At 31.4% G+C, this 25,004-nt stretch overlaps 1 protein-coding gene across 8 annotated transcripts in view; it reads left to right on the forward strand.

The window, feature by feature from the left end:
• The window catches only part of LOC118185960 (prolyl 4-hydroxylase subunit alpha-1-like), a 139,442-nt gene that overhangs the window by 47,267 nt on the left and 67,171 nt on the right, over positions 1-25,004 (forward strand). For 4 of the 8 annotated variants that reach the window (XM_085820018.1, XM_085820019.1, XM_085820016.1 and 1 more), the window contains exon 2: positions 19,088-19,281. In XM_085820018.1, coding sequence (XP_085676144.1) covers positions 19,097-19,281 — 185 coding nt within the window. In that variant the 5' untranslated portion in view covers positions 19,088-19,096. Of the gene's footprint in view, positions 1-10,541; positions 10,661-10,715; positions 10,859-10,925; positions 10,950-19,087; positions 19,282-25,004 lie in introns of those variants that run through there. The other 4 variants (XM_035355931.2, XM_085820021.1, XM_085820020.1 and 1 more) reach the window with 3 other exon arrangements.

The following is a 25,004-nucleotide window of genomic DNA, read 5'->3' on the forward strand; positions in this document are numbered from 1 at the left end:
CATCACTGCCAAATAATAATTAATAGCATTTATTGTAATGACATGTCTAGTTGCATTTCTAAAGACTGTCCTCTTATTTAATGAAGCCATGCACAGGCATAAAATTTTACTATATAATATTAAAAAAAAAGGGGGGGAAAGAAATGCAAATTCTACTGTAATCGACGATAAAATTTTTATGGGAAAAGTCAATAATGAAAAATTATATCCCACCAAAAAGTTAAAAAAGTTAATGAATTAAACTGAGATTTAATAAATACATCGAATTCCGCCACTTCAAACTAGTTTTTAAATTTACAAATACTGATAATGATATTTTGATATTTTCAAAACAGCATGTCATTAAATTTGAACACTCGAAAGGTATGCAATATATATATATATACGTTTTGGTAAAACCTTTGTAGTTTTTATAAAGTTCTATATCGATATTTTCGCTTAATTATTGTAAAAAATCATACTTTGGAAAACTTAGTTTTTTTTTTTTAACCCAAAAGGAACATTAGTCTCGAAGCGCAATTTTGTGTTCTTTAATTTTTAATTCGTGTCTGTTACCATTTTAAAAAACGTAAGATTTGATTCTTTCACATTTAATCTTTTTTTGTTATTAATTAACAGGCTAAGGCTATTTAAAAGCAGTAAATGCAGTTCTTAAGAATATTATATTTTACTTTTCAATCCGAGTGATTTAAATAAAAATGCATTTGATTCATTTTATGATATCTAATTTAAAAATCTGATATGCACACCACTTGACTTTCTTGTACAGAATATTAAATTATACGCATTTTTTCTTGCACTTCGTTTAAACTTATTGGATTTAATTAAATCTACTTCCCCGACAGCGCTTAAACCACAATATAATAAATGCATTCTTTAAAATTCACTCTATTTGTTTACCATAGCGACACTCTGGCGCTAGGTTCACTTAATATTATTATATTTTGTTCATATTATAACTCAGAATGCACAAAATTTATATCATTTAAAGAATTATCTAATCGTTGCCACATGTTCTATTCAAATACTATAATAAAGCTAGAACGATGTATAAAAGAAATTAAACAAACAAAACAAAAAAGAAACAGTTTTTCACAGACAATTGAATATTTCTCATTCAATTAATTCAGTTCTCACTTCGCGACAAGGTAAAAATACATAAAAATTCAAAATATCTGTATTAAAAATTACTAACTATTAAAAATTAAATTACTAATTATTAAAAACTAAATTATTAAAAATTAAGTAAATCTTTAACACTTACATCCTCGAAAAAATTCCAGAAAGGATTAAGCATGATTTAATTCGCAATAATCAATAAAGGCGTTATCTTTGTTGTTGCGAAGCTACGTTTCTCTAGATTGGCAACAAATCCACTACTCTGCTGTTTCAAATGTAAACAAGCCATGGCCGCCATCAAAAAAATTATTAGGCTTAGCGGCACTTAAACAACTTTTAAATTGTTGATAATTCTAAAAATATTGCATACAGATTTACTAAAGGCATAAAAACCTTCATCGGAAGATAAGAACAACATAATTCAGTCATTTTTAAAGCAAAAAATGTACAATTTACAAACATATACGAGTAAAGAAACTGAGATCACTGAGCCGGGTAACAGAGTGGATGTATTTATAAATATATTTATATACGTTTGGCGAGGCCGATTGCAACCAAAATACAAGGTGCACATCTACATGTTATAGTAGTCCTATATACAAAATTCAACGTTCTGAGGGTATTCATTTTTCAGTTATGCGAGATATGTACGTACGTACGTACGTATATACGTTCGTACAGACGCCACGAAAAATTCTCTTCAGAATTCATTTTAAAGCAGTTTTATAATTTTTTCGGAGGAAAAGAGTCTTTTATTCTGTCCTTACGTACAGGTATCACGCAAAAACATCGTTAAATTGCATTTGAAAGCAGTCAAAATGGATATTTTCGTTCAAATGTGCTGTCTGAAACTTTTCGCGATAACAATATTTCCTTTTTACTTCGTACAAGGAAGTAAAAAGGGTACATATTTTTATAAAATTTCATTGCATATTTTTTCACTTTTGAAATATACAGATGTTAATCTAATTGTTCACATATTAGTCTAAATGCATATTAGTCTAATATCGTATAAAATGTTTCGTTATTCCACCTGGGCCATCTCTATGGATAATCTTTTTCTGATAAACAACATTAAACTTTAAAAAAGAGCTCTTTTGATCGAATCCTTTCTGTCTAAACCATTTCAGATTTAATTTTTTTGGCAATTTAACCAAATCGTATTTTTATACGGAATTAATCAGATTTTTTTTCTTATAGTTGGCTAAATTGTCAAAATACTTTCTGCTGGTTTGTTACTGTGATAGTAGTGGATCACCAACAATATTAGGAAGATAACAAATCACCAATATATTTTGCTACTCCTGCAGTAGAAGAGGAAAATCGTATTTAAAAAACGATCCAAGAGTTATTCAATGAATTGATGTAGTAAATTTTGTGAATTTGAAAACTCTCAAAAGAAGTTCGTAGTTAGAAATGCCATCATTAAAACTATAATCTTTTCAATGGCCAACATCAAAGTTCATAAATTGGAGGTCCGTAAAAATTCGAGCCCATTGTATATAGATTTAAACTAAGATGTTTTCCAGTCATGAATATGCTGATTCTTCTAATTTTTCAAAACGTATGAGCTAAATATTATTTTAACGTTCCATAGTTTTCTAGATGAGGAAGTAACAACCTTTCATGTAGCATACTACATACCTTCTCCAAATTTCCGTAGTGTCCCTCCCAATTTTCGCCATGCCTTTACCAGTGTAATTCTCATCTGTTATTTTGATGTTTGAACATAATGATAAATTGTATTTTAATATGCGAATATGTTTTAACCCTCTTGTTAAAATTTTTATCATTCGCAACTTTTGATTTTTTTTTTTTTTTTTTAAATTCTAAAATCTTATTGTTAGTTCTGCGTTGAAAAGAAGTTTCAAGATATTTCAGAACTACCATTAAAAGTAATCAATGCAAGGAGCTAGCGGTTCTGTTCAGTTGATTCTTCCAATCTCACTGCTTGCTCAACTCTTTTCGCTGTTTGCTCCATCCTCGCTCGCCGTTCTAGATTCAATTCCCGATCTTGTTCATAAATCTTATTGTTAGTGAGCAATGAGCCATAAAAATGAACTGATTCAGTGTGGTGAGCAAACGGCTCTGATTTAATTTCGGAAAAGTTTCGTTTTTCTCAACTGTAATAATCCCCCCGGGGTTGCGTACTCTGGCGTAGTGCTCTTACTATGACAGTAGCAGATGTGAGGGTATAATACAATAACACGGGCCCAATTCGCACGGCCAGAAAGGGCAGTTACTGCTGTCCTAGATGGTCGTGGCTTAGGCCTTCCGAGTGGGCTAGCTCGACTTTCAGAAACACGTTGTCTATAGTTTCTGCCTCCCTCCTTGGTGGTCTCGAAACTCGAAGCGAAGGACGAGCGCCCGGTGGCCCGATTCAGCCTTGGGGACTAAAGAGAGAATTTTTAGAATCTGCGTTGCGGGATTGAGGTCCCCATAGCATAGCAAATGAATTTATTCTAAACCCTCTTTGGGGTTTTTGCTGTAGGCATTGACAGCCCTCCCATCTAATACGGAGGTTGTGTCACGGTGTACTGCATTAGTTGCAGAAAAGGTAATACAAAATTTCATTGACCACCTGTAATAGGCAGTGTTGAGTCTAGGGTCTCCGGCATCGTAATTACTGGAAACGAGAGATTTGGTTCTGGAACTACCACTGCCTGTTTCTCAAAGACTGAATGAATAGACTGATGCTATTTTTCTGCAGTCTTCAATTTAAAAGTTTTTTTGCTTGAAAAAAATGCTGTAGAATTTCCTTCTGCAGTTTTATTATGGCATTATTCATGATTTTGTTTCCCGTTGTGTGGAATTAAGTAGGTATGTGAATAAATTACAACGTCTAAATAAAAGGGAGCAAAAGGCATCCTTAGCATATAAACTGCTCTTTAGCACATGAATTCGAAATTCACTATGTTACAAAATGATTAAGCAGAGATGATTATAATTTCCTAATAAAATATTGTCACTAATTATACAAATATTTGCGTAAATAATGAATAACATAAATTATTATGTACTATTAATTTACATAAAATTTCATAAAAATAGCGATTGTCTTCTAATTAAGAGACCCCATTAAAAGTTTTCACATTTATGCTCAAGAAGAAAATATTGAAAATATTAAAGGAGAGGTCACTCATGAATTTTGATAATTTTCGATAATGTTTATCAGTATCGTGAATTATCTAACAAAGCGTAAAATAAACTTTTCTGGCATGGTTCAAAATATTCCAGAAGGCATGCTAAATCCGGTCTAAAAGTTGTAATGTTTGAGGACTTCTAGGGTCGAAGTATACCAGTTTTATTTTACAGTTGCTGTACAAGAAATTAAAGAACGACGAATTCACACAATTATGCAATAAAAATTTGGACAGCTGAAAATTTGGCTTAAAGTATTGTTTGAGAAATTAATTCAAAAATACGACATTGCTATTCAAAATCAGGCGTATATTACTACTATCAGATACAGTCAAAAGTCTTTAATCCGGATTCGTCGGGACTTTGGCGATTCCGGATTATCGGTTTTTCCGGATTATAGAACATCAGTTTAAATCTGGTAAGATGGCATGCAGAAATTATAAAACTAAAAATATGAAACCGTAATTTATGAAATAAAGATTTATGATCTAAAGGGTATCAAAATTTACTTAAAAAAAAAAAAAAGCTTGATATTTATTTGTTTACTTTATTAAACATTTCTTTCAACGCGCGCATGCGTAAAGCATACATTACGCATAGTCGAAATTAGAAAATTGCAACCAGAAAACTATTTGATGTGTATTCGTGATATTTATTATGACTAGGAATTTGATTTAAATCATATCAAAGACGGAGTACATCGAGATGAAATACTACATTACATAGTAAGGAAGTATAAGCGGAATAAAATAAAAACATCTGCCCTGAAGATAAGGATAGTGTTGACAGATCAACTTCTAGTTGATTGCGCGCCGCGATGTATGTTTCCCCCCCACCCCGCAGAGAAGCGTGAAATTGATAAACAGATTTCGGAATTGTTAGAGAATCAAAAAATATGCCTTTATCCAATTTTTGCTGCAATTCCACTTTTTGTTTGATGGATATCGAAACATGCTTTCGCTTTGTAGATCCTTTGGTAGCTCCAGAATCGGAAATTCTTTTTGACATAATCGAAAGTTCAAGCTTACTTTTATAAAATTGCTCTAACTGTCTGCAAAAAATAATAAGCCGGATTCAAATAGAAGATTAAGGAACAACGCAATCTGAAACAGATAATTAGATAACTGAAATAGATAATTATATAATTTTATCTTAGCTTATACCGTCCGTTATACATTTAACGCGCATGCATAAACGTATTATGCGCATGCGTAAAGGTATTATGTGCATGCGTTGACGCATGCGCAGAATGTTTGTAGCTTTGAGGTCCGGATTATTGATCATTCCGGATTATGGACGTCCGGATTAAAGACTTTTGACTGTATATATATATGATCTAGACATTTTAAAAAGATAATTACAATTCAGGTGGAGTAGGAAAGGTTACAGTAAGCCAAAAATAAATTACAGAAATAAGCTTCACGTCATTCGGGGCCAGGTTCCGATTAAGATGGTCCAAGGCTCTATACTATACAGCGTTCTTTCAAGGTTCTCAAATACTCCTTGTTTTGCGTGAGGAAAAATAAGATGTGTATTCTATAGAAGTGAATAAGAAATGAAGAACACTGGATGAAGAAAATTATGATCTCATGAAAAAAAAAAAAAAAAGGTTTCTTTAAATTCATTTGACAAATTTTGATACAAAGCACAGAAACAAACATTTTTCATTGTACAGTATTCTGTTTGAACTGAACTAAGGAGATCGTAACGGAGGAAATGTTCCGAGAATGAAAAACATCTATTGAGCTCTTATAGTGAGTGCTCAATAGATAGCAGTAGAAGCCTGACAATGTCGACGAACTGATTATCGTATGTTTTCGAAGATACCAGGCATCTCATGTACAGTAGCAGCAACGAAAGAAGTTTCGCAGTTTGGTGACGAAAGAAGTTCCGCAGTCTTTAGAAGTCAGAGTTTTCGCCTGAGACCTTTCAGATATCTCTGTACGAAGAAATCTAGACAGGACAAATCCGACGATTCTAGTAGCCAAGCGAAAGTTTCACTTAAAACAATCAGAAGTGTTGAAATTGCGAAAAATTTGGAAGTGTGTTCAACATCCATCTGTACAAAATTTGTTTTCCTCCCATGGTATAACACGAAAGTTTATTGTTGAAAAAGGAGCATGGTGGACAGGATTCTGGGAGAGGCAGTTTAGAACGATCAAAGCTTGTTTAAAAAAAGTAGTTGGACGTTCTAGCCTTTGGTTGAATGAGTTAGAAGCAGTTTTCATAGAAATCGAAGCCATAATTAATTCAAGTCCCATAACGTATATCTACGATGACCTTTCAGAGCCCTCACCACTAACTCCTGCTCAATTCTTAAATGATAAACCGTTACTTTCTCTTTCAGTTATAAGAGTGTGCAGAGAAGACCTGATTGGGTCTAGGCATTCCTTGATCGAAAGGTATAAAAGATCAAGAATACGAAGTCATTGCATTTCGTGGAATTTTGAACAATTAAGATTTGAGAACATTACCCTGCTGAACAGCACACATATTTCTAAAAATTTATTATTCTTTCTAATTTGTATAATAAGCACTAAAATATTAAATGTGCTATGAACTAAACATCAGACTGATGCTACAAATGTCGCAGAACAAATATACTGCAAATATGTTTAGTCTGGGAACTTAGGTCTATTTAAGCCAGATATCTCTAGCAGCTGTGAAGTAAAACTGCCACTCTATAGGCAAATTTAGTGTTCCTCTCAATTCAGATTACTATACATAACTATGATATGAAAGCACACATTGCAAAGATGGATATGTTACAATGAAGAAGAATGGAAGAAACTAGAAAATGTCTGACATAAGTATAGTCATCCTGTTCATAACATCGTTTTACATTTCTTGGGAAGCCTGTGACTGTGATGTAATATTTTTAGTCGCTAAATACAGGGAGAAAAAGTTTTTAACAATGTAAGTTGTACCACAATAAGCTTAAGATTATTATGATTGTTCCTCTCACACATGGGTATCTAGTGTAGCACGTAAGTTTCGAGTACGTAAAGCACAACTGTTTTCCTTAATTGCTCGAAACAGCATTCTGTCTATTGACAACAGGTTTCTCATTTACAGATCCATCTTGCGTACATTGTTATGTTATGCCTGCCCTGTATGGACCTACTCTTGCCATAGTTTCGCCATGATACGTACGTAACAAAAGAATTCACCAAGAACTGAAAGTCGAGTTACTAATAATTTGTTATTACCTGCTTGCTAAAAACTTTTAGGAAAATCTAAAACTGATAGATAATCATGTTAGCAAAATCTGTTACTACGATTTCAACAACACTCTGAACTGTAACGGACCAATGTCTGTCATAAACATCAATAATTATTAATTACTGTTTGTAATTTTGTCTGGTGGTTATTTATATTTCTGCTGTAATGTGTATACTCATATTTCACTTAGTTTCTTTGCATATCTACTTTCAACTCATACGACTATATATTGTAGGTTCGCCATACCTTAATTTATTGTTAAGACTTGTCTCGTACTACCTTACTTGAAAGCACCAAAATTCTCGCATCTTACTTGTTAATTATTTTTACAATGTATAGTTTTTTTTTTTTTTTTTGTTTGTTTGGCGTTAAGGTACAAACAATATCCCATGTTTTCAGCAATCGCACCAGTTCGACGGCTTTCTGGTTCAACAGCTCTATTATACCTCTAATTTTATTCACAATTTCAGTTCACATATTATTTTTGATAATTTATTCTTAAAAGAAAAAAGCTTATTATTTCGGATTTAGTTTATGTTTTTGGTATTAATCGATTCGCAGTGGCTAATCGCACCGACGGTGCGAATAGCTAAAAGGCTATTCACACCACCTACGCTAGCGCATGCGCACAATCAGCCCAGACACCAGCATTTTACGCCGATTTCCGCGAGGCAGGCGAAAGTGAGAGCCAAGATTGTTAACCCTAACTCAGAAAGGGTTGTTAATAGTTCACCAGCAAGAGAATAATTTGCAAATAATAATTATCAGTTACAAAGACAATGTCAATCTATATACATGATAATGTTCAGGAAATGATTAGATGAAATAGGGATTTAATGATGGTTCTAATTGCAAGCGAAGACGTGTAATTAGTTAAGAAATCTTTAATGTACTGACAAAAAGGCTACAGAAATTACTTAAAATCTTTTATTTAATAGAGGAAATTTTATGCAAACTTAGACCCTATTCTTATAGCATAGGACTGCCAGAATTTATTATTCAATACGAAAACTTACTAAAAATTATAATATTCTTATACAGTAAGACCCCGCTTAACGCGGGGGATACGTTCCATCAAAGTAGAGCGTAATGCGAAACAGCGCTAAACGAGGCTATCTTTACATGTAAATATTGGGGTTAGGGCAAGATGGCTAGGAAATTGGTTAGGTATTAAATTTAAAAAGTATGTTTTTTTAATAAAAATAAAACCAAACATTTATTTCTTAAAGCCCAAATTAATACCACATTATTATTTCTTGCAAAAATAAAAACAAAATATAAATAACAAAACGAATATTCTTAAAAAAAAATAAATAAAAATAAATAAAAATAAAAATAAAAAATAAAATTCTCAGTCAGTCATATTTAATTAGCCTTCCGCGTTTTCAGTGTTCTGCCTTTTTGTGACAAAAGCATCTAATGTTGTTTGCCTTTTTCTTTTGCGTTGTTCTCTTAAAAGTTCTTCATAAACGGATAGAGCATCTCTAACACCACGCCTTACTTTTGAGCTCCTGTCAAAATTCGGATCATTTTCAATGAATTGATCCATTATTTCAGTTATGGTAGACAAACTCCTTTTTACAAACGCCATCGAAAATTCTTTTTGCTCTTCTTCTGAATCACTGCTGTCAACATTTTTGTTTTCTTCTTGTTCAGTTAATTCCTTGAGCTCATCATTAGAAAGACTAGCCGCTGCTTCTGGAATTATTTCTTCGACATCTTCCACATTTACCCCTTCAAAATATGTCTGTACAATACCGCACCAAACAAGAAATACAAGTACACTCTTTCGGATATGTATTTGAAACCTATCGCTGCATAATATTTCGGGGAATCCCCGGGTTGAAATAAAAGAGCGCTAAACCGAAACAGCGCTAAACGAAACAGCGTTAAGCGGGGTCTTACTGTATATTCATGATTTTTTCAGTATTCACTCATGTTTATAGGTTCAAATGCCACATTTCAAAATCAAAGTTATTTATGAAATGAAACCTTATACAATCTGATAAATCATTTGTGTGTGCAAATTTTTAAATCTAAATTTCTCACATTAATTTTTTTTTCTGTCTTTTAAATTACATCCCATTATTTATTTCAATTTAATTTATTAATGTGCTTGTACTAATATTTAAAATTTCTTTGAAGTACTTTATGTGTCATGAAAATGCAAAGTATTTCCATAAAAAAAATAAACAGTCATACAGAATTGTTAATAACCAGTATTATATGATTAATTAGTCATTTAATAGTTGATTTAATCGCTTTTAACTTATTTCATGTCTAAATTTTCTACACAGAAAACTTCTGTCTAATTTTTATTATCTTTCCTCGGACGAAGATGTTCAAAGAGTCTTGATTTCAAAGAGTCTTGGGAGAATTAAAGTCTTGATTGCGTAAAACACATCTTTGAAGCAGGGCCCACCAGCGGCCGAGCGGTAAAGTCGCTGAACACTGGTAGTTCGGTCCGAGGTTCGAATCCCGCGAACGGGCTGGCTGCATGGGCGTTTTCGTGGTTTTCCCCATGTGTAACGTGTATACGAGCCAGTTTCCCTTAGAAAGTTCTCCACAAAAGGCATCCCTCCCTTTAGGCAGATAGCCCTCGAGGCTTTGCCATAATCACACACACACACATCTTTGAAGCCAACTGTATTCTAAGAAGTGCAAAAAATGTAAACAAGATTTTGTCCCCCCCCAAAAAAAAAAAAAAATCAGTCATTTATACTGTTCCAACCGTTCAGGAAAACGATAAACATTGCGAACATAAAAATCTACCCCTTTTTTATATATACTTTAATAAAAGGAAATGTGTTCCTTCTTTTTATAAGAAAAGCAACCTATTTTCCTTTCTAAACTTCTGAAAGTCGCCAACGTTTAAAGAATGATAAACTACGCCAAAGTAGTAACCCGCCTTTTAAAGAAAAGACTCACTACAACACTTAGGCAGTTCGCGTACGTAGAATCCGTTATGGATGTAACAGTTTAATGCGCATGCGTGGTTAATGGTGGTGCGTCCGCCATCTGCCTAATCGATTAGGGGTAAACCGTTTCACGGAGGGAGGATGCAGTGCTCTTTTGCAACCAAAGGCATTATAAATTAATAAGTAGCAACAAGGCAAAAAAGCATTTTACGTGCGTTTTGATGACGCGAAGAGTTCTGTAAAATGATATATAATGACTGGTAAATTATTATTATGTCTGTGAATAAAACAATGTGTTTTCATTGCGTATCTCGACTTCACAATTAATTTGATATTTCGATATGGCAACAAAACATTTTGTTAACTTCCGGTACAGACGAAATTTGAGTGAAATTTAAAAGTACATAATGCGCAGTAGTCATGAAAGTTTCAAGTGATTATTTTAACCTTTATATCTGGTAATTTTCCGAACTTAATTTTCTAATTAAGGAACAAAATTATTGGTTCTTTTTATGTGATACATAATATTCTGTTAATTGTATGAATCAAGTAAGTTATTATAATAAAAAGATAATGGGTAAAGTGGCAGAATCGCACACTTATTTGTTTGACGCTTTTTACAAAAGTAAGAAGAATTGGATTTTTGTCAATTTTCTTTGACTTTTTAACTGAAAATAGGTTGATGTGTACATGGATAAAGTCAAGGAAGTGCGCAATGCCATTTTTGTGCAATTCTGGGATGTTTTTTCAAGTGAAAATAGGTCGATGTGTACATGGATACCAAGTATGACAAAAATCCAATTCTTCTTACTCTTGTGAAAAGCGCCAAACAAATAGATGGGCGATTCTGCACTTTACCCGATTTTTTTTTTCATTCAAACATTAAATTTAATATCAATTGCTAGTACTGATTATTTAATTGCTAATTAAAGTAACTAGGTTGTTTGCCATCGAGTTTTGTCTTCAATAATATAACTGTCTTAATAGCTTTGCAATCATTTGTTTTCTCAACTATCATTTTATGAGATTTATAATTAAATGTAAAGTTATCTTAAGCTGGAAATGTGAGATAGGCTTTGACACTTATTGATAATATTTAAATATTTTTGACAATGAGGGCTCTTGTTTGACATGAAAGCAAACTATGTTTCATTGAATGTCCCTTTATAATTGTTAATTAATAAATGTTTTGCCAAATGACTTCAAAAATACACTTAATTTGAGTTTAATTGAGATACCATTTAGTGACTTTATTTAACTGTTATTTGCGAAGTAATTGATTTTGGAACATTTCCAATATGAAGACCATATAAAGCCACAGAAAAAATTAGCCGAATGTAGCAAAAGGTATTTTTATATAATTATTTATTATTAACTTCCATCCTGATGTTAGGGTTGCCATAATTATTTTTGACATCAGCAATAGTTTGGTGATTTTTTACAGTCCCGACGGAATTGTACATTGATTTTTTTTTAATTATCAAAAGAATCATTACATAGCTGTCATCTGTCAAGAACATTGTATAATTGATATTTTAATTTTATAGTGATTTAAATTTAAATTCTAAACAATTAAAATGCAAAATGCTAAAGTTTATATGAATGAGTACTTCAGTGCATTCTTGCAGAAATTTGTGTTTTAATCAGAAGTATAGAATGCAGGAAAAATATTAGAATGCTGAAATTGAAATTAAGTACTGTATAACTTAATGTTAATTTGTTAACCGTATTTAATAATTAATAGTAAATTTACTTGGTAAAAATATATTTATGGGTGTCCTTTGGCGATAACTGGTGATTTTCGGCAGTACATGGACAATGATTGGCAATTGTGAAATTTTTTGACTTTCTTTGGTAGCGGCGATTTTTTTCACCAAAAATTGCCACTACACAAATCCCAAAATAACAAGTAAAAGAATTGCACAAACTCTGTATCCATGTATACATCGACCTATTTTCACTTAAAAAAAATCAGAGAATTTCACAAACTAGGCATTGTGCCTTGACTTTGTCCATGTACACATCGATCTATATTCACTTAAAAAGTTAAAAGAGCAGCTAACAAAAAATATATAAGGTTGATCTTTGGATTATGGTAACTTGGCGATTTTTTGGCGAAAATTTGGCAACCAACTCTGCTACAGCAACCCTCTATTTTTTTTTCGCCGCCATTTTGTCTTCACGAAGTAAAGACATGTTTCTTTTCTTTTTATTTACTGAACACTTTTTCCAACAATCTACTAGCCGAATTACACTTATGCTAGAAATTTTATGTAACAAAACTGCTTAATCATGACAAATATTAACTGCAAAATTGGGAAAAAGTGCACAATCGCAAACTCCTTGCACGTTTTTCAGAATAGCACATGCACATAAACCATTTACACGTCGACTTATTTTTATTAAAAAAAAATCCCAGAATTGCACAAAAATGGCTTTGCACACACTCTTAACTTTATCCATCTACACTGCTATTTTCTCATAAATTACAAAAATTTGCACGAAAATGCAAAAAAATTCTGTGAATCTTTAAACTTGGTAAAAAGCACATATATGAAATTACCTGATCGCAAAAAAGTATATTTCCATCCACGTTTACTTTAACTGAAACGTATACCAAATTCCTACAAACATAAAATTCACAAAATAACTATCATTTAATTAAAATATCACTAAACCATGTACACATCGACTTATTTTTACTTAAAAAAACATCCCAGAATTGCACAAAAATGGCATTGCGCACACTCTTCACCATATCCATGTACACTGCTTTTTTCTCATAAGTTAGAAAAATTTCACGAAAATGCATGAAAATACTCAACGTATGCTACTCAAACGTATTCCAAAATACTACAAACATGTAACTCACAAAATCACGATCATTAAATTAAAATATAATTAAATTAAAAAACACTACTTAAAATATAAATAAGCACATACATTAAATTAATAAAAATTAGATTACAATCCTAATTACTTTAAACTAAATCATTGCTAATAACAATTTTCCAATAATACCATATTAATTTATTTACTGCTTACATTTAGAACAATGCATAAAAACAATATCCTCAAATGATTAAAAATACTAACTTACCTAATCTTCAGAATTTTCATTACATGGCACGCACACTTCCACTATTTCACACAACACACAATGAAGCTTAATACAAAATAATATAGTACTACAGTTTTCCAAATTCCCCCCCCCCCTTTTCCGATTAAAGAACTATAATTCGTCCATTAATGACATATCTCATGATCTCTCATTTCCTTCGCAAAAAATAATGCGTAATCGGAACTGAGTACTTCTCGCATTTATTACCATTAAGTTCTAGGTAGTAACCTTTATCGCCTCTAAAATGTCGCCAAACTACCAGTTACCATATTCCAAAGATCAGCCATATATAATCTTGATAATAACTACATTTTAAATCAAACAATGAAGTAACATAAAAAGAAAATTCATCTTAGCACTACACAAAGGAAATATCCACTTAACTTATTTACGAATTTCCGAGTCTTCAGTGTCAAACAGAATTCCTTAACAGCATCCAAAAACTTTCTAAAATTATCTGAACTAGAATATATATACCAGCACTGCCACATAAATTCATAAAAATAAGAATAAGAAATATCCTCCGTAGTGCTGGTATTGTCCGACGTTCAACCATACACATTTCCTTCCTACAAACAGAACACTTATAATGGCTACTGAGTAAACCTTTCATTTACACACCATTCAATTAATGCTTTTTTCTTTTTCATTCCAAATCGTACAGAAACGTCAAATTGATCTTACCACATTCAGCCATTTTACCATGTAAACCATAAAATAACCACAGTACTTTGTATGCAACATCTAACATATGAATAAGCCTTCATTTTTCCCCATCATTCAAATTCACCACAATCGTGCAACCAATTACGTCATAATAAGGTTTCCATAGCATTCAACTACTCGGGTTACCATAAATGAAATGTTGGCTATAAAATGAAAGGGCGATAAATGAAACAACTTAGCAATAATCCAAGGGGCACCTTTAAATCTACTCTTTTTACTTTTTGGCCTAAACAATTTAAGATCTTGGAGGAAAATGTTTTCTGAGCTGGCCGTTCTAATTAAATCACTGAAATTAAGTTATAATAGTTATAATCATAACTGTGTAACTGGCTAATTATTTTTTAATGAATCAAGTTGCACAACAATAAAAGTTACATATATGTGTGGAATAGAATACTTTTTGTATAGATATGTTATCTTTAATTTGTTAATAATAGATATTGTAGACTGTGTTATCTGGTGTTGCGTCACTGATTATTTATTTCCATGAAGTCTTTTTCCACAAGTTGAAATTCTGTTGTTATTCCTAAGAAAATGAGCAGTACACAGACAAAAAGTGAATTTAATTTGCACAGACAGTAAAGTTGAATGAAAGCACTACTAATTGTTATTTTAAAATATTTCAGGTTTATATTTCATTTAGTGATTATTGTACTTTTAGTCACTTCATGTACATTCATTTTCTTTCAAAACTAATTAAATTAAAAAAAAATAAATGTGAATGAGACATGAGAAATTTGAATCAGGAGATGCAAAATGTATTAATAGTTGAAATGAAATGTTGTGATATGTTGATAATGGTAGACCTAGGAATTGAACGTTGGCGAAGAATGTCATATGCTTACTTAAAAACTAATAAATATTTATATGTAATGCATGTACATATTTTAAAAATCTGATTAAAAACCTATAAATACCATCTTATATACTTTTTTACTCTCTTGTATGAAATAAGGAAAGTATTGTAATCGTGAAAAATTTTGGTTATCAGATTTCAACAGAAATATCCATTTTATCTGTTCCCAAAGCCATTTTTACTATCAAAATCGTAAAAAACAACCTTATATTTAGCGTAGGTATAATGAAACACTCAATCGATTTCGAGGGCAGCTAAAGGTCCCTCCTCATCAGGAGAAAGAAATACATAGAAAGAAGAAAATAGGAATCACAGAAACACGTGGTGCTTATCAGCACTGCACGTGGTTATAACTAGATTTTAATCAGAGTTGCACTGGCCGCCTACTTTTACTGAGCCAGGCTGTCTGATCAAGCATAAAGAAATATTAGCGAAGTTAAAATAGGGAGCGAGGGGCAAATGCACATTACGCTCAATTGAGCACATTACGCTCAATTATTTGAAGTTCAGATTTTGAGCGTAATGTGCATTTGCCCCTCGCTCCCTATTTTAACTTCGCTAATATTTCTTTATGCTTGATCAGACAGCCTGGCTCAGTAAAAGTAGGCGGCCAGTGCAACTCTGATTAAAATCTAGTTATAACCACGTGCAGTGCTGATAAGCACCACATGTTTCTGTGATTCCTATTTTCTTCTTTCTATGTATTTCTTTCTCCTGATGAGGAGGGACCTTTAGCTGCCCTCGAAATCGATTGAGTGTTTCATTATACCTACGCTAAATATAAGGTTGTTTTTTACGATTTTGATTGTCACATTAGCGTGTTTCTCTTCTAGTCCATTTTTACTATTTTTTTGTGTGTTGTCTGTTTGTACAAACAGAATAAAGGACTCTTTATTGGAAGACAGATTGTAAAATGGATTGAAAATGGTTTTTTTTTTTCCTGAGATGTCTGTATGTACATATGTACCTTGCATACCTCAAAATCAGTAAGCCGTAGAATGTTGAAATTTTGGATATGGGTCTGCTGTGACATCTAGTTGTGCTTACAGCTATGATTTCACCAAACTTGTAAATGTAAAAGTAAAATGACACAGTATATGTAACAATTACAATAATACTTAGATCTTGTTTGCTAAGAATATTTTTAATAATTTTTACTATTACTAGTAACTATTACCAACTTCTTAAAGCTGCTTCTTTTTATATCTGTTCCAGTAATCTGAATAAGTCATTGATCCATCTTGTGCATGTTGAATAATTTTCTTCATTAGTGTATATCTGTATTCGAGATCTAAATGATAAACACTGCCATCTTCCAGGCATATTCCTCCAAAAATCGATTGTTGTTGAAGTACTCTGCTGCTGATGTTTTTACTTCAGATGGACAAACTTTTATCAATTCCAGCTATTTTATTAGGACTGCGTGTTTGTGCACTGAATCTTTATATCCAGATGTAGGGAAACACACTTCCTGCATGTAATTGATCTAGTTAGTTGCAGCATTTTCACACACTGCGTGTTGCACTGTTTGATGGACATGAGTTACTCTGCTCAAGAATACATAAATCTAATAGCGGTGTCCAACGATATTCTGGAACTACTAAACCAATTTCCAACACTGAGGCCCTTTTTTTTTCATATTACTACTCCAAAAAATATCATTAGCATATAGTTTTCTGTTGTGGCTGTTCTCGCATACTCATCTGTTAGGTAAAAGACCTCTTTCTTGAAAAAATGATATGGCATTTACCTCTGTTGGAAAATTAAAGTTTGTTAACCATATATCCTCAAAAATACAAAGAATATTTTAAAAAAACCAATGCAAATTTGAAAACATTAGCAGAAATAAAACAGGAGCCTGATATAACAACACATGGCGAAATATATCGGTTGATTAGTGATTGAGGGCAGCTATAAGAAGGTAGTACCAAAATAAAAGTACAAGAAGTTTGACTGTCATTCAACAAATTTGACTGGGATATTTAATTTCGAAATTTGCAATTTTTGACGTCATTTTGAAATTGCCTTTAGCGATTAATTAATAATAATAAATTAAATTCAAAGAATTGGAGGAAATAAGTTTAAATGAAGTGCAGCAAAAAATATGTATAATTTAATAGGTGTATAAGAATGTCACGGGGTGCCTACACTAGAATTGTTTTTTATTTTTTATTAATGAGCTGTTTGTTGAGCTTGTTTGAGGTTAGGATGATCACTTATTATATAATGTGCTTGTAATTCAGAGTTTGCAATGTAATCTTTCCATAGAAATTTTAAATTTGCCAATTTTATCAAACTTATTCAACTGAATACAAATAACAGAGCAAATATAGAATTAGTTTTTCCTCCTTCTCATGTATTTCAGAATTTTTCTATTCTTCAAAACAGTACACTTGAGGAAAATAATGGAAATTATTTTTTTTAAAGAATTCTGATAAGATTATTGATATTGGTATTTAAATGGAGTATTAACTTAGTATTGAGTACTGTTATCCATAAATTAAATTTAAAATGTATCTGTCATAATAATTTTTACAATAATAATTTATAACAGTTGTATCTTTGTAATAATAAATAATTGTACTTTTTTATATTTTTTCATGTGTATAGTTTTAATATTTGTTAATTACAGTATGGTAAATATGAGTTTTCAGAAAATGTTTTTGGGAAATGAAGACACTCTTGTTATCTGTAATATTTTTACTGTATAATTAAAATTAAGAATTTTTTAATTGCTAAACATTTCATCAAATTTGTTGTCAGCTGTAAATTGTAGATTCAAGTCATTTATTGGCATTTGAAGTATTTTTTATCTGATACACAATGGTTATTTCTCTGGTTTATTTTCTTAAGTTTTTAAAAAAATTAAGTTTAAATGAAATGAGTTATTTGTTTTATGAAAGTTAGTTGTTTAATTTGCTAGTTTGTTGTTTCATCACCAAAATGACAAATCTAATGTTGGCAAAACTTGCCCCTGGTTTCTGTACCATTGAGCATGTTTTTCATTTATGGGAAAATACTGAACAGCCACTATTTCAGCAATCACCTGTAGTTTGAAATTTGCCATATAGGAATATTTCTTCCCTCACCCTTCCCTCTTACCTTCCAGACAAAAAATAATTTGGCTCAGAAAATATGAGTAGCATAGGTACCACAGATTATATACAAGAGAATTGTATACATGAATGGAAGAAATGTACTAGCTTCATATAGAGTGACCAGAATTAAAACTGTCTATTTTTGGTATCTGGCATTTTACTTTGTAGCAATTTGATTTGAAAAAATTCTACCTGTTTTATCTGCTTGGCAATACTTTTGCTCTCATAGCAACATGTTTGAACATTGCAGCAATTTTTTTTTTTTTTTTTTTTTTTTTAAAATTTTGTCTTATATATGGGTTCTGAATTTTGGGTAAATTTTTCAAAGAAAAATGCATTGTCAGCTTTTATGTACATAAATCAACTTATATTAGGAAATATATGCATATAAAGTTAATTAATCCCTTGAATTAAATAAGAGTATCAACTGATTTAAAATTTGATACTCATTAGTGCACCCATTATTTTACTTATTTGCCCTTTTTCATAAAGATATTGAAAGTTAAGCTCTTTGTCCAGGATGCCTAATACATATGATGTCATAATATGGAATCATTTGTAATATTTATTTAATTCTACAAATTGTAACTATTTTACATAAGTAATTTTTTGGGTATTGTTCTGTTATAAGCACCAGGTCCAGAAATGTATATATGTGTATGTATGCATGCATGGGTGGATGTGTTCATATGCATGTATATTTGTATTAACATATGTATCTGCTTATGTACACACACATATATATGCACACACTTCTGAAGTCAGTCCTGATAAGAGAAGCGTACCATTTTTTGAATCAAACTCTGAGTACAGAATAAAATTAAAAGAAAATTTATATTGAATTAATCTGCTAATTGATAATTTTTTTTCTTTTCCATGTTTTTAGGTGCAAAGTATGAAGTGTCAGAGAATTATTGTTTTTATATATGTTTCTGTATTATCTGTTATACTAATTGTAAAATCAGAGCTTTTTACTGCTGTTGTGGATTTGGAAAAGTTGCTTTATACAGAAGGTGAAATTGTTAAGACATTAGAGAAATATATAGAAAGAGAAGAACAGCGCTTGGAGAAAGTTAGATGGTGAGTTATGTTTTTTAAATCTTTACCTGACAATTTACTTTTACATGAATTACTGTCATCTATAATGAGATAATTTTAGATAGAGAAGATGGCGAGAAAAATGTATGAATATCTTTTTTTTAATACTGGCTTGAAGAATTTTGTATTGGCATTTAAATATGCAGTTGGTGTTGCTGATCAAAGTCTGGCACAGAAAATGTATGCGAGTGAGACTCGTCATTAAGAGTCAGTTAGTTCTTACATTTTTTAAAGAAATTGAAATAGAACAAGAACAACAACAGCAACAAAAAATCGATGTGGTTTATTTTTCCAGACATCTTTAGTCAATTTATCAAAATGCAAGATACATGACTCTTAGTAAAGAAGGTCATGAGCATATCAGATTTAAACATAATAATTTGTTTATGCATTTCTAATCTTTCTTCAGTTTTATATAACATTTTTAAATTTTTTAATAAGTTTGAATCATTGATTAAACAAATAATAAATATAGTAATTTAATTTAATAATTATTTCTACTTTTTCATTTTATCTTCACGCATAATCTAGCAATAAGATGAACATTCTAAATTATTATTTTTTAAAAATGTGATACTAATGTTAATTGAGTAACAGTAATAACTTAAGAGTACAAATTTTAAATAATTTTCATTATTAGAATCACATATTTACAAAAAAAATTTTAATCAGTGTATTGAGAAACTTTTTAAAATTTATTTTATTTATACATGACATTATGGTAAAATATTTTGCAAAGTGTTCTTTTCTGTTGAAATTTTATTAGCTACATTTGTAATTTATAATGTATTTCATTATAAAAGATTTAGTTATGAGAGTATTTAGAAATTAAATAGTAGAGTCAAAAGTCTTTAATCCAGACTCGCCGGGACTTCGGTGATTCCGGATTATCGGTTCTTCCAGACTATAGATCATCGATTTAAATCTGGTAAGATGGCATGCAGTAATTATAAAATTAAAAATATGAAACTGTAATTTATGAAAGAAAGAGCAATTATAATCTAAAGGATATCAAAATTTACACAAAGCTTTATTTATTTGTTTACTTTATTAAACATTTCTTTCAACGCGCATGCGTAAAGCATACATTATGCATAGTCGAAATTAGAAAATTGCAACCAGAAAACTATTTGATGTGTATTCATGATATTTATAATGACGAGGAATTTGATTTAAATTATATCAAAAACGGAGTACATCGAGATGAAATACTACATTTAGTGAGGAATTATAAGCCAAATAAAATAAAAACATCTGCCCTGAAGATAAGGATAGTGCTGACAGATCAACTTCCAGTTAACTGCGTGCTGCGATGTCCGCCCTGCAGAGCAGCGTGAAATTGATAAACAGATTTCAGAATGGTTAGAGAAACAAAGGATATGGCCTTTATCCATTTTTTGCAGCAATTCCACTTTTTGTTTGATGGACATCAAAACATGCTTTCATTTTGTAGATCCTTTGGCAGCTCCAGAATCAGAAATTCTTTTTGACATAATCGAAATTTCAAGCTTACTTTTATAAAATTGCTCTAACAGTCTGCAAAAAATAATAAGCCGGATCCAATTCGAAGATTAAGAAACAACGCAATTTGCAACATTAACTGAAATAGATAATTAGATAACTTTAGATTAGCTTATACCGTCCGTTATACATTAAATGCACATGCGTCAACGTATTATGCGCATGCATAAAGGTATTATGCGGCGTTGACGCATTCGCAGAAAGTTTGTAGCTTTGAGGTTCGGATTATAGATCATTCTGGATTATGGACGTCCGAATTAAAGACTTTTGACTGTACTAGTTACTTTTTATGGAGTACTCTGGGCTGCATTTTTGATGATGAGATAGCTAAAGGCTAAGCTATAACAGAGAAATATACAATTTTTAAAACATACTTGCGAGTAAAGATGGGATAGTCAAAACATGTTTAGTCAAAACATTAGTCTATATTTAATGGGAAAAGTCTTATATTGTAAGTTTTAGGTGGGAAAGGGAAACTTACTGTGGAATACTGTGGAAGTGATCTGGCCACCTCTATTTTGCAGAATAAGCCAAAATAATACTTCATTAGAAAAATTTGAAATAGCACATTAATATAATAATGGCATTCTAAAACTTATTCAGATTTTCTTTTCGTTGTACATCAAATTCATATACTATTAATAGGCATGGAATTATCATCTGAAAATGTGTTAGTTATTTTAGGATTGGATTATTAAGATTATGCAAAGCACATGAGGGGCTATCTACCTAAGGAAGGGGTGCCTTCATGGATATTTTAAGGGAAATTGGCTCATGTTCACATAAAGGGACTATCATATCTAGTGACACCTGCGGCTTTGTGGGACATTTCTGAGAAACAAGATTCTAGTAACACTGGTTTAAACGGGAGGTTTCTGAGGAATGTTCCATCTAGCCGAGGAAAGGGTGTTCCGGCTATGAGGAAGAATTTGATACTTTTACGAAAATGTTTTGTTCGCAGCTGTGTCCCATGTAGACATCAACCAATCAGATAAAAGTTCTGCTTCTGAAGGATCATGGGTAATTTTCAATATGGCGATGGCTGCAACTGTGAGATCCTGAATGGTGGAAATAGAAGCCGATTTAACTGAAGAAATATGGAAAAAGCTGTATATATATATATTAGTACTGTTTTGTTATAGTATAACTCTCAAAGTCATTTTTAAAATGTTTATACATTCATTAAATTTATAATCATGGAAATTTCAGCATAGGCAGTATTTTATGATGTGCTATTTCTGATGATTTGCTTAGAAATTATTCGTTGCCAAATTTGTCATATTTTGTGCTGATCATGTGAAAAGAGCTGTTATATAATAGAATTTTTTTATTAAATTTAAGGTAAATAATTTTTTTTAAATCTGTTTGTATATGCACGACTTTACTTTTCTGGGTAAAAGTGTATTTATGGGTACCCCTTGGCAAAAATTGGTGATTTTTGGCGGCACATGGATACTGAGTTTGTGCACTTTTTTGATTTTTTTTTGGCTTGTGTAGCTCCAAAAATCGCTGCTACACAAAGCCAAAATAACAAGACAAAGAATTGCACAAACTTAACAAAAATAGGTTGATGTGTACATTACATTGATCTATTTTCACTTAAAAAGAAATCAGAGAATTGCACAAACTAGGCATTGCACACTCTGTTGACTTTGTTCATGTAAACATCGAACTATATTAAAAAGTCAAAGGAGCAGCCAACAAAAAAGTATTTGTTTGCACTACACAAAGAAAATATCCACTTACCTTATTTGTGAGTTAACATGTCTTCAGTCAAACAAAATTCCTTAACAACATCCAAAAACTTCCTTGAATTATCTGAACTAGAATCTGTATACTGGCGTCGCCACATAAACTCACAAAATAAGAGTAAAAAATATCCTGTGTAGTGCCATATCGTCCGACCATACGCATTTTCTTCCAACAAACAGGACACTTAATAATGGTTACTAAGTAAACCTTCATTTACACACCAGTCAAGTAATGCTCTTTTTCCCCTTCTTTTCAAATCGTACAGAAACTTCAAATTGGTCTTATCACATTCACCCATTTTACCGTCTAAACCAGAAAACAAGCAATGTACATCTTAACCAACACACAGGACAAGCCCTTACAAATCCACTGCAATCCTGCATTTGATTGCATCATAATAGTGTTTCCATAACATTCAACTACTTAGGCTACCATAAGTAAACCACAACTTGGCGATAAATGAAACAACTTTGCGATAATACAAGGAGTACCCTTCTGTCTACTCTAATCCTTTTCTGCTAATTACTTTTACCACTTTTAAATTGGAATTGCATAATCAGTGATTATGTGTATTTATTAAAACATAGGTTATGCATTAAATTTGTATGCTGTTATCTTCATGTTATTAATGAAATGCTTTTTAGATTATAAACGCATTAAGAACTATATTTTTATTATAAATGCTACAAGTTGAAACATTAGAAATTTATGGATTTATTGGTATGAATGATGAAAAACATTTGTATATACATTCATTAATATAAATCTTATTCATTGCATTAATACTAATAAACATACATCAACAAAACTCTAAACCATCCCATCTCTGTCTTTATGTGTATGTAAATATATGACTTATTAGATGTGTGTTCTTATACTTATGTATGAATACAAAAATTAACATTGCCAAAAAGTTTATTTGAAGTTATTTCTAATTCATATAACGATCATGTAATTGGCAGCGGCTGTAGTCATCGGTTCTTTACACATTATCATGGATATGGAATACACAGTTGAAAAATAATTGAGGTGCATTAGGCTAGTCATTTAAATTCACTGATTTACACACAACCTTTGCATTTGTAATTTGCTTAGGAATTTAAATAAAAAAAGTGAGCAAGTAACCTTTACAAAATATTTAATATTTTGGGGATAAAATAAATATTTTTTCACTCATCACAAAACATAAAGTAAATGACGTTATATTGTGTACATAAAAGTTATTAAATATTGTATGAACTTAAATCCATTTAGTGCAAATACAAGTTATTATTGGATACAAAAATATTGTTTGCAATACAGTACAAAGTCAGATATCCGGAATGATCTAAAATCCGGATTTCAAATGCCTCTACCAACTTTTTAAAAAATTTTATTATATATTTATTTTTTTTCTTTGTGTGTGTGCTTTAAACATGCGCATTTGATACCCCCTGGCGCATAATAAAACATGTGGAGAGTCGTGATTCTTAATTTCACTCGGCATTAAATAAAATACCTCGTCAATGATGAAAGGATCGTTTTAGCATAAATTTGTCTAATAAGTAATTTGGCTCTGTATCTGCCTATCATACATCTCAAACCAAAACATTCTACAGATACATTGTTGATTTTACACCTAACTAATATATATCCTTGATGCCAAACTGGCGAATCATTATTTAATATATTTTGCTTTCATCACCGCACGTTTATCAACACATGACAACTTGAGCAATGACTCGTGGAGCAATCCTAAAAAAATTTTTTTTTTATTAGTAATTGAAAGACAGTATGGTAACCTTTTATATTGACATTACACTTGATGATGATTACATATTAAAGTTAAATGCACTAAGAAATGTTGACAGGAAAAATTTAACAAAAATTTCTTTCCATATGCTAAAAGTAGATTTTGCCAATATTCATAGGCCAAAAGATTGCATCTAGAGCCATTTGGATTAAGAGTAACTGATTTGTTATTCACATAATCCCAGAACCAGCCCAGAGTTCATATGGCTGCACTGGGTGGCAGAAGTTAGGGAAGACGAAGGGAGGCGCTTGGTAGCAGAATTTAGGAGCCTCAGAGACTGACTGCATCAGGTGGTAAGATATCTAGCAACGGCCGTCAATAAGCCTTAAGTATGTGTGGGAATTTATTTATTCAGGACTCAGATAAGCATGTGCAAGAAATAGGCGTTAAGCGTAATATATAACTAAACTAATACACTTCAGGCTTAATTGTCTCAGTGTGCGATAGAAGCAAGATAAAATTTAGCGGAACAACTTGTCTTTAGTAGTCAATCTCCCAATACACATCCAAATATGTATAGTGAAGGATTGCTAAATTTTATGATGATAGCCATAAATCTGAAGGTTTTTGGATATCGCAAACTGAAGGTGAAATTTTCCAATTAACGGATTTTGTAAAAACATTTGGAGAAGCAGTAATA

This window comes from Stegodyphus dumicola, chromosome 7, assembly GCF_044657685.1.
Source record: "Stegodyphus dumicola isolate Sdum_Otavi_A_Nest chromosome 7, ASM4465768v1".
Classification (NCBI taxonomy): Eukaryota; Metazoa; Arthropoda; class Arachnida; order Araneae; family Eresidae; genus Stegodyphus; species Stegodyphus dumicola.